General features: G+C 44.2%; 1 protein-coding gene across 3 annotated transcripts in view; it reads left to right on the top strand.

Annotated features, from left to right (window-relative positions):
- The first annotated feature begins 705 nt into the window (after window positions 1-705).
- Window positions 706-10679, top strand: part of mmp24 (matrix metallopeptidase 24) — a 100305-nt gene continuing 90331 nt past the window's right edge. For all 3 annotated transcript variants that reach the window (XM_039796448.1, XM_039796450.1, XM_039796449.1), the window contains exon 1: window positions 706-1098. In XM_039796448.1, the coding sequence (XP_039652382.1) occupies window positions 952-1098 (147 nt within the window). In that variant the 5' untranslated portion in view covers window positions 706-951. The remainder of the gene's footprint in view (window positions 1099-10679) is intronic.

Below are 10679 nucleotides of genomic sequence, written 5' to 3'. Positions count from 1 at the left end.
GCGTTTACTTCACACAAGAGCAGCCATTTTCCCCTGTTGCCATGGGAACGTTATGAAGTGACGTAATTACGCGACGTGAACATCATTGAAAAGCAGGGTGTTGGGGGGGGGGGCTGGGGAATCTGCAGTTTTTGCAAGTTCCCGCAGTTTTTGCAAGTTCCCGCAATTTCATCGCATAAAATTGCATAAATATCCCGCATATTCCATTGCATTTTTTAAGAAAACGTGCCGCATAATCAAGGATTTTTGCCCACAATAATCACAAAAAAAAACATTTTTCTGGAAGGACTGAATAGCAGTCCACAACTCCTGATGCTATAGATCGGTGTTTCTCAAATGGAGGTATGCGTACCCTTTACAGGTACTCTGGAGTACTGCAGGGAGTACGTAAGGTTTAAAAAAAAAAATTTAGTAAATGTAAGTGTTTTTCAGTAACAAGGTTGTTGTTTAGTGCATCAGACTGATAACGTAGGCACTGTGTATCGTACCTCTTTTAATAGTGATTCCTGTTTCATTCATGTTTGTCACCTGCTTAAAGAAGAAATGCATTGAGACAGATGTCTAACTGCATCTGTAGCGCTCCTGGTGTTGACAAAGCGCTACTGCAACAACATCCATCACATCACTCTCTCTCTCTCTCTCTCTCTCTCTCCTCTCTCTCTCTCGTAGCCAGGCTTCCCCAGCTGTTCCGCTGCACCTTAATGAGCATGCGCAATGGCCACTCGTCAAGTGTAGGAAACCAATAGCGCGTCTGCACAGAGAGAGAGAGAGAGAGAGAGAAGAGAGAAGAGAAGAGAGGAGAGACAGGACAACACAACGCGGCAGTCACCGAACAGACGGGATGAAGCGCGAGCGCACCATCCGTTTCCTCCGGTAAACAAAGCGAAGCAGGAGCCTGGAAAACACCGGAGGGAAGCCGAGGAGGAGGGGGGGGATTTCGGGGACACAGCCATGGCGACTGGAGGAGGCGGCGGCGGCGGAGGAGCGAGACGGAGGAGGAAAGCGGGGCTCCCGGGATTCTGCTGGAAAACCTGCTACTTTCCCATTTTGTTCTGGGTCGTTTCCGTGTACGGAGAGGAGCAGACGCTGATTGTAAAGGTAGGATCTACCCAACATCCCCCCCAAAAAGCCCACAACACTGTTTAGAAGAAAGTGCGGGATGTCAGGGATGAATGTGTGCGTCTATGTGTCCAAGCCTTTGTGCTCGCTGGATGTACAGGAATGGATCTAGGAGCATCCCTCCCTCCTTTACGTTCCGTCATGCGCTCCTCTGGATGTTTTCATGCTCATTATGATGTTTTTTCTCTCACCTTGCCTCACCCCTCTCCCCTTCCCCTCCCCTCGATATGAAAGTAATACCCATCCTTCCTGTACCCTGTAAGGAGGGACCGGGGAATAAAAGATTCACGAGTTAGTTAGTGAACTGGATCGGCTTAATTGAGAATCCTCCCTCGCTGTATACCTGGTTCTTTTTGGTTTCAGACGGACGCAAACTGAATTTGAACGCGTCCAGCTGCCGTCCCCACACACTGTGCATACATGTCCTAATTACCAACTAAGGTGTAATTGTTCCATCAGGTTGAATTGTTTCCATCTTTTTTGTGTGGTTGAGATAGATGGAGGTTTCTTTGCGTCCGCAGAGCTCCGCTGCGAGGGGCTGAAAGTGTGTTCCTCCGCTGGTGGGCTTTTAGGCGGAGGAAAGAGGCGGAGGGTGTCGGGTCCAACGTCCTCATTAAAAGCAACATTAATGGATGGTTTACTGGCTGCTAATTATCAGGGCTGGGATGATATGCTTTTGTCCCGATCCGATTCTTTCACGATATGCGGTTGCGATTTTTGATTTATTCAGTTTAGATAGTAATGAGTATTGGGATTTCCTTTTCCTTCTTTAACAAAAACAAAAGTTGAATAATATATCATCATGAGCTTGTTTTCTAAGAAGAATGCATGTCACAAGTCAGTCAGTCAGTCTGACATTTAGAAGAACATGGACATGGATCTTCTGCTTTCGCCGTTTCGCTGGAAACGGATAAGCTGTAGCTGTGTTTTTACTTGTTTGTTTCATGCTCTAGTTTCCTGTTTTACTTTGTAGTGTCTGTTTCTCCTGCGTCTTGTCTCGTTTTACTTCCGGCCTTGTATGTATTTTCCCGCGTTTGGGATCGTCTGCCCTGCCCTGCTGTGTTCCACCTGTTCTTCAGCCCTCGCGTCGCCTGTCCCTCGTTACCCCCGTTGTTACCTCGTGTAATCAGTCTATGTGCTTTCTTTGTCTCCGTTCGGTTTGTCGTCTCTCCTCCCCTGCGTCGCTTCGTCCTGGAAGTTTATTCCCTTTGGTGTCTTCTGGGTTTTTCTAGTGGTTTTTGGATTTTGGTTATCTTCTTTGTGCCTGCCTTAGGGCTGCACAATATGAAGAAAATATCTAACTGCGATTATTTTTGACTGATATTGCCATTGTGTTGTGAATCACGATATTGGAGAGAATGTCATCTTTGTATCATTATTCTAATTTTCATTGAAAAATATAAAAATTTTAATGATAGTGTGATTTTTGTGAGGACCTTTACAAAACAAAGATTTATTTCTTTAGTCTGTAGGATAGGGTTTGTAGGCTGGGACGTCTCTGCAGCACCACAATACTTAAACCCAGTGTTTCCTCTATGTTGATTTTGTGGTGGCGGCCCGCCATGGCAGAATTTCTACCACCACGGTATCAGAAATAGGGCTGTATAAAAAATGCAGAAAATTCAGAGGTTATTGGGACCGTCCAGTTTAACCCAACATACTGTTGTGTTGATGTAGTTCATTGTCAAAACGTTCGCTTTATTCCGAATCGACTATTAAACGAACGGCTCCACCAAAAAATGTCCCTGCGGTGGGTCTGTTCTAATTCATTTTGTAGACCTGTTGTTAAGTTGTTAACTAGATGTTAAGTGCCCTATAATTCTTCAAAAAATACAGTTCAATCACAACGGGGGGGGAGGGTTATTGTTCGGACAGACGTGCCCCCACTGCTAAAAAAAAATCCTAAAGGAAACACTGCTTAAAGCTAAAGTGCGTAGTTTCTGCTGCCCCCAGGAGGAATTCTAAGTAATTACAACAACACTGGCTGGCGCATCCACATGATACAAGCCTTCCGTGACCGCTTCCCTGCGATTTGAGTATTGCACTAGTCCATATTGTGATTTCAATAACATTGCGATTAATTGTGCAGCCTGCCTTCCTCAGGACGCCTTAAGTCAACATTCGTTTAATCCGTCATTTAGGGTGACAAACATTAATTACACAGCAAAATAGACCATACATACATACATACAAAAAAAATTGGAAATGGGTTTGAATGGGCTCTTGGTCAGACAGACTTGCAGAGCAAATCTCAAGTTTGCTGGAAGTTGGTCAGGGTTTTCCCGGGCTACCAACCCATACTTATTTCATTAAATCAGCAGCGTGCATTAGAACTCCAAAGTGGTCCTCTACATTCCACATTAGGGACGACTCTTTGTATTTCTGTTCCAGCTCCTACTAGGTGAGCTCCGTCTCTGCGTAACGTAGAGTTTTTCTACGACGTGCAACATTGGGACAGCCAGTCACAAACTTACTAGAGCTTGGTCGAAGCGTGCTGCGCGCTGATTGGCTGCCTGACGCTGATGAGATTTACTCCTTTAGGTATTGACAGTTGGGTATTGAATGACGAGGCGTTATTCGATATTCGATACTCGATACTTTAGAGGCAATTGGGTCGGAGCCTAAAAAGTATGGACTTCGGTACCTGGCCCTGGCTGTGTGCGTGTTATCTTTTGGCTGGTCAACAAGTCTCTGTAGTGAGCTCTCAACCCCATGTTGTCAATAAATAGCCACTAGCGTGCACAGAATGTTAAAGTGAACCTGAGTGAGTGTGCTGCTTTCATGTGCGCTGAACAAAGCCTCTCCAGATTCTCTTCCCCCACCCCACCCCCTGCTCTCTTTCTCCCTTCACGGAGTCCAAATATAGCCTTCCCTCCATAATTTATGGAAGTGGCAGAGAGTCGGAGGGGAGAAGAAACGATGGGACGGATGCAGTCGGATGTTTTTAACAATCGTTTTTTGCACGTGGCTGCTGTCGCACGAAGGCAGACGTCGAGAGAGAGTTCTTTGTCGGTACGAGTAGGGCTGCGACCAAACGATTATATTCATCGTTGATTAATGTGTGGATTATTTTCTGGATCAATGGATGAGTTGCATGGGCTCTAAAATGTCAGAAAATTTTGAAAAATGTGGATCAGTGTTTCCCAAAGTCCCAAGATGACGTCCTCAAATGTCTCGTTTTGTCCCCAACTCAAAGATATTCAGTTTCCTGTCACAGAGGAGGGAAGAAACTAGAACAATATTCCCATTTAACAAGCTGACGTCACACAAGTTTCACTGTTTTTTCATGAAAAATGACTCAAAACGATTCATCAAAATAGTTGGTTAGTAAGGAGGGAAGGAAAGAAGAAAGGAAGTACTTAGGGAAGCAAAGTAGGATGAAAGAAAGGAGGCAAAGATGGAAAGAAAAGGGTAGCAAGGAATATTGGAAGGTGTGTGTGTGTGTGTGTGTGTATGTCTCTGTGTGTGTATCTGTGTGTGTGTTTGTGTGTCTCTGTGTGTGTCTGTGTGTGTGTCTCTCTCTCTCTCTCTCTCTCTCTCTCTGTGTGTGTGTGTGGTTTCTGTATTTATTGTTTGTTTATTTTAGGGCAGTACGTCAAAGAATCTTTGAAACTGATTTCCTTTCATTTGTTTTAAATCCAACAAGCAGTTTGTCGGATTTTAAAAAGCAGCAGAAATGGAGATCTTAGTTCACTCTTAATATCCATTTGTTTATTGCAAGTAATATCGTTATCGCGATATTCAGCAACGTTGTTGCACATTTTCCTCATATCGTGCCGCCTTAGTTTATTTCATCTTGTTGTTTTTATGAATGCACCGTCAGCCAAATCACGTTCTTAGTAAGTGCCACTCACCTGGCACTACATCTCTGATTCTGATGTTGAGCTCCAGCAGAGTTAAAGCAGAGCCCTTTGTTTGGAACGCTGATGTTTGTCACAGCAAGACGCGCGATGCATTGTTTGCTGAGCGTGCATCATACCTCGTTGTGAAAATGTGGGTCATGCTTTTTTTGAGGAATGGAACGCTCGCAGAAGTCTCCCAAGCTCCAGGAGACGACGCGATGATTGGCGCTGTTATTTGGTGATGTTTGTGTCGCCCGTGACACTTTGATTCAGACAAAGGGAGCGCCCGGAGCCTGCTGAGCGGCGCCTGCTATCAGCCGCCGCGTGTCACGCTGCTGTACAGAGGAGGAGATGTTTTCACCGAGCCCCGTCTGCTGTTCCCTGAGAAACCATAATCCTCTCAAAGCTATTGTTGTTACACGTCATGCTAATGTGGCCTCACACACATGCACTGTGCAGGATTTTTTTTTTTTTTACAGGATTTATTACAAAATGTTCCAGAAGATCTACTGGGGGAAAAATATGCCGCCTGAAATCCTCATCAATATTTCAAAATCAATCAACAGTTATTTATATAGCACTTTACAGCAACCAGCAGGTATCCAAAGTGCTTAACATGAAGTCCCAACAGTAAAACATAACATGCAGTCACATCAGAGGGAATAAAACATACAGTCAAATCAGAAAATAGAATACATAAAAGCAGAAAAAAACGGAACGCCATGTATTAACTACGGTGGCCCTGAAGTGCAAATCACAACAGCAAATAGAAAAACGCAACAGCAAATCATAAACACAACGGCAAATAGGAAAACACAACAGTAAATATGAAAACACGTCAACAAATCATGAAACACAACGGCATTAACTTCTACCGGGAAAAAGTAGGGCCTATCTAGCAGAGGACGGACCCTCCTGATTGGACAGACGGACTGTCTGTCTTTTAACAGGAAGGAGAGGTGAAAAAACACGGAAAAACGGCTACTTTTAACAGACTGTCTGTTAAAAGACAGACAGTCCTTCTGTCCAATCAGGAGGGTCCATCCTCTGCTAGATAGGCCCAACCTTTTCAGGTAGAAATTAATGCCGTTGTGCTTTATGATTTGTTGAAGTGTTTTCCTATTTGCCGTTTTGTTTTCCTATTTGCCGTTGTGTTTTGTGATTTGCTGTTGCGTTTTTTATTTGCTGTTATAATTTGCACTTCAGGGCCACCGTAATTAACCCTTGCGTTCTTGCTGGGTCGAATTTGACCCCGTTTTCAAAGTTTATTATATCAGAAGTATGGGTTTCTTTCAACCACGTTACCCCAAAATAACTTGGAAGCATACATGTGCGTTGTATGGGACCAATGTTCTTGATTTTCCTACGTCCATGTAACGCTACCTCTAAGCCTTCAAATTCAAATGTAACCTACACAGGGTAGGAAAAAGTGCATATTGGCCTACAAAGTTGAAGTAGTTTTTTTGTTTCTAACCTGTAGCACTTTGAGATCTCTGATGAAAAGTGCATTATAAATTAAATGTATTATTTATTATTACAATATAATTAACAATGACCATCGTCAACAACAACCATAATCATCCATTACATTACATCACCAACGCAAGCTACATTGAACGTGTTTTATGTCGCGATATAGGTCTTAAAGTGGCCATATTATGCTCATTTTCAGGTTCATAATTGTAATTTGAGATTGCATCAGAATAGGTTTACATGGTTTAATTTTCAAAAATCACCATATTTTTGTTGTTCTGCACATTGCTGCAGCTCCTCTTTTCACCCTGTGTTCAGGTCTCTGTTTTAGCTACAGAGTGAGACATCTCAACTTCTGTAATATCTTTGTTGTCAGTCGCACATGCTCAGTAGCTAGGTAAGGACTACATGAGCTAGCTAGCTGTTTCTCCAACTTCGGCCTGTACAAGGCAGGATTAGCCGGGAGACTTCTTCTAAACGAGGGAGCACTTCCAACTTTGCGTGGAATACCTGCAGAACAGGGACATGGAAGTAGTTCTATACAAATTATTTTGTAGATGAGGGTGAATTTGTGTGTGTTGTAGCAGTGTTTTAGCGCTAGCATGCTAACGGTTAGTCCCCTAGGCCCCTGGTTTTGGCTAGTGACGTAGAAAGCCGTGCAGATTGTGACCAGCTCACCCAGAGACTGAAGGCAGGACACATTCAGAAACCATATCTCACTCAGAACACCATGGATGGTAATTTTCCAAGTTTGTATGCGTGTGGAAGCACCAGAGACACAAAATAACACCCCAAATCCCAGAAAAAGTGATTTTTTTATTTAAATTTTTTATCATAATATGGGCATTTTTAAGTTTCATCCATTAAGGTCTTAAAAAGCCTTACGTTTGAGTTGGTGGAACCTACAGAATCCCTGTGAAAAGCTCAAACACACTGGCTGTTCCACAGGGAGGGGACACGGCTGTTTTCAGAGATCAGGGATGTTGTAAACATGACTGTGAAGTTGCATTTGATGGTCGACACGCTGTGTGTCTCTCTGTGTGTGTCTGTGTGTGTGTGTGTGTGTGTGTGTGTGTGTGTTGTAGCTCTTGGCTGAAGGGATTATTACGCGCCGACGCGCCAAGATGTTTTGTACGACGGCTCTGCGGTTTCCGACAGCGGTCACAGAGGTCTCGGTGTTTTTCCGTGAAAACTGCACGAAAAAAAACATGTTTTTGATCATGTCTCGAACCGCCGGATCGTTTATTCACCGACTGATTGGCCCCGCTTGGCGGCGCACGTCACGCTAAAGCTTGAAAGGATCTTTGATGCTGGGATGTAATGAGGCGTGTGGTTTCCGGGAGTGAACTTGTTTTGAAGTTGTTGCGATGCCTGCAGAGCTGCACACACTGTACCGTGATGTCTGTTACAGACACAGTGTCTGTGTTCTGACATGTAGCGCGTGGCCGGTTAGCGCGGTTGGTAGAGCGGGCGCACACATGCAGAGGTTTATTCCTCGACGCAGAAGGTCCAGGGTTCGAGTCCAACCTGTTCCCTGCATGTCTCCCCCCCCCCCTCTCTCTCTCTCCCCTTTCATATCTCCAGCTTTCCTATCCATTAAAGGCAAAAAATGCCCAGAAATAATAAAAAAAAACATATAGTGGTTCAGATGTTAAAGGTAGGGCTTGGTGTTGTCACTGATTTCCTGAATCACTTTGATTCTAGTCTCGCATTGGCAGACCTTCCTCCACAGCGCTGCCGAGGAGGGTCTGGCTAGTCCACAGAGCATTCCAGGATGGGAGAAAAAAACGTGCTCTGGTTTATTGGCATTTCTTTAAACCAATCACAATCATGCAGTCGGTGGCGGTGCTAAGCGTGTGTGGACTAGCCAGACTCCACTCCGCTGTGGAAATAGAGCTGGTAATGCCAGACTAATGTTAAAGTATTATTAAAAAAAAAAAAAAAAACTTTTGGAGGTATCGGTAGCGATGAAAAAACATCCGAACCGTTCGCTAGTCTCGGTTCGGAGCGTGTGTGAGTCACACGGTTCGTCAGTACACCGTTAATGTGCACTAACCACTTACTGCCGTAGTGCCCACTTTCGACCCCTCTGTTAAAACACTTACATAGGACACTTACTTGACGAGGGGGATGAGCGTGACGAACGCAACACATGGCAGCTGATTGGACGAACGCGTCCAGTGGGTCTTGCTGCTCCCGAATTTCAAAACTGACTCGGATGGCGTCCCGTTCGGAATACGATCTCGTATTTTACAAAAACAGTTCACCGAAACATGTTTCTGAAAATGTTTTAAGACGAATCTGTCTTCATTTCATATCGACAAAGGCCAGTTTAAAAGATTTTCGTCCGATTTTGATAGGCGTAGAAGAAGAACCGTATAGAACCGAGAAGCGTGACCCTAAAACCGTGATACGAACCGAACCGTGGGTTTTGCGAACTGTACCCCCCCCTCCACCCCCACTAGACTTTTGGTACCATGACATCCCCAATGCTAACACGCGTCTTGCTTACATTGAGGACATGAGCTCAGTAGTGTGTGTCTGTCAGAAAGCGCCGCACAACACGCGCTGTGTGTGGGTCTGTCAGCAGCACCACACTGGTCCGTTACATGGCGGACCGACCGCTGCACCTTCAGCTTGTTCCAGTGACTCAGAGACACGCAGTGTTTGCAGGAGAGAGAGACACAGAGAGGCAGGAGAGAGAGAGAGAGAGAGAGAGAGAGAGAGAGAGAGAGAGAGAGAGAGAGAGAGAAGAGAGAGAGAGAGAGAGAGAGAGAGAGAGAGAGAACACGTAATATCTGTAGTTCATCTCCCCACAGTTTACTCTGCCTTCTCATCCTCTACTTCATGGCTTTTTTCTGTTTCATGTTTTTGCTTTTGTCTTTGTTTTCTTTCTTACATTTGACACAAGCGGTTTTACTGTATAATGATATACTGTTGTTGCTTTCCTGTTTTTATTTTTATTTTTAAATGTATATATTTTAGGTTACTCAATGAATTGTATGTATGTATTTCTTCTCACATTATTATCCTTGATGCTTTGGCAATATTGTTATTTCTGACATTCATGCCAATAAAGCAATTTGAATTGAGAGAGCGATACACAGAGAGGAGAGAGACACACAGAGATAGGAGAGACAGGGACACAGAGAGAGACAGGAGAGAGAGAGAGAGAGAGAGAGAGAGAGACAGGAGAGAGAGGAGAGAAGGAGGCGTTCAGTTCTTTGTCTGACTCACTGCTCCATGCTCATTTTGTCTGTTTGCCTGTTTACACAATAGGTCAAATTTGGTGTGTTTTTTGGACTGAGTATTTTTGGCTGGCAGCCGCTATAGACAACTGTAGTGTGGGCTGTAGCTCTCGTAGTGTTGTTGAACGGCCTTTATTTAATAGCAGAACGGTAGATCAACCCAATGTTATTGATCGTCCTAATGCTGTTAAACGATCGATCGGGGAATCAATCGATTGATTGGTATCGATCCCAGAGAGGTGTTGATGACGTCTGAGGGATCGTTGTTACACGTTTGTTAAAGACGTTAATGAGAAGATTTATCAATGTCCAGATGCTGTTCTCTGCTTTGTTCTCTGCTTTCTGAGCAGCAGGACTGGGTAACGTGGCCATCAAAAAGGTTTTATTACAATTATTTATTGCTTGGGGTGATGAACTATTTTAATAGTTTTTACTGTCGGGTCACACCTGCTGCCCGCTGCTGGACACAGGGTTGATGAGAGCACTGAGATTTGAACCATATAGCCTAGTGAATATGTGGGCTCTAAAACAAACAATTAGATAAAGGGCACAAAAACAAGCTACATTAGAGCTGCAAGATATTGGAAAAAAAATCCAGTGATATACATTGCAATATGACGAAAGACTAATCTTTACAAGATGACATAAATAAGCTCTATTGGGAAAATCTAAATAATTCTTGACTACTGGGGTGATTTTGTAGGGGAGTGCATATACATGATTTGATGTGAACAATTCTTTGTTGAACTTTAATCCTTTAAAAACACCAGCGCAAGTAAGCAATGTGACTACTGAAGGAGGGAATTTCTGGCGAAAAAGGCACCGGCCCAAATGTTGAGATATCTGACTCCAATTACTCTAATTCCTGCACTTTTTCTTTGATGGGACTTAAGGCGCTGACACACTAACCCGATAGTCGGCCGTGGGACAGTCTGGCGAGGTCGGTGACTCGAGTCTGTTCGGTGTGTCCCGTGCCGTTGTCCGTCTGAGGGGCCGT

This window comes from Perca fluviatilis, chromosome 4 (assembly GCF_010015445.1).
Source record: "Perca fluviatilis chromosome 4, GENO_Pfluv_1.0, whole genome shotgun sequence".
In the NCBI taxonomy this organism is placed as follows: domain Eukaryota; kingdom Metazoa; phylum Chordata; class Actinopteri; order Perciformes; family Percidae; genus Perca; species Perca fluviatilis.
The sequence above is the reverse complement of the archived record's forward strand: the minus strand, read 5'-3'. Positions and strand labels throughout refer to the sequence as shown.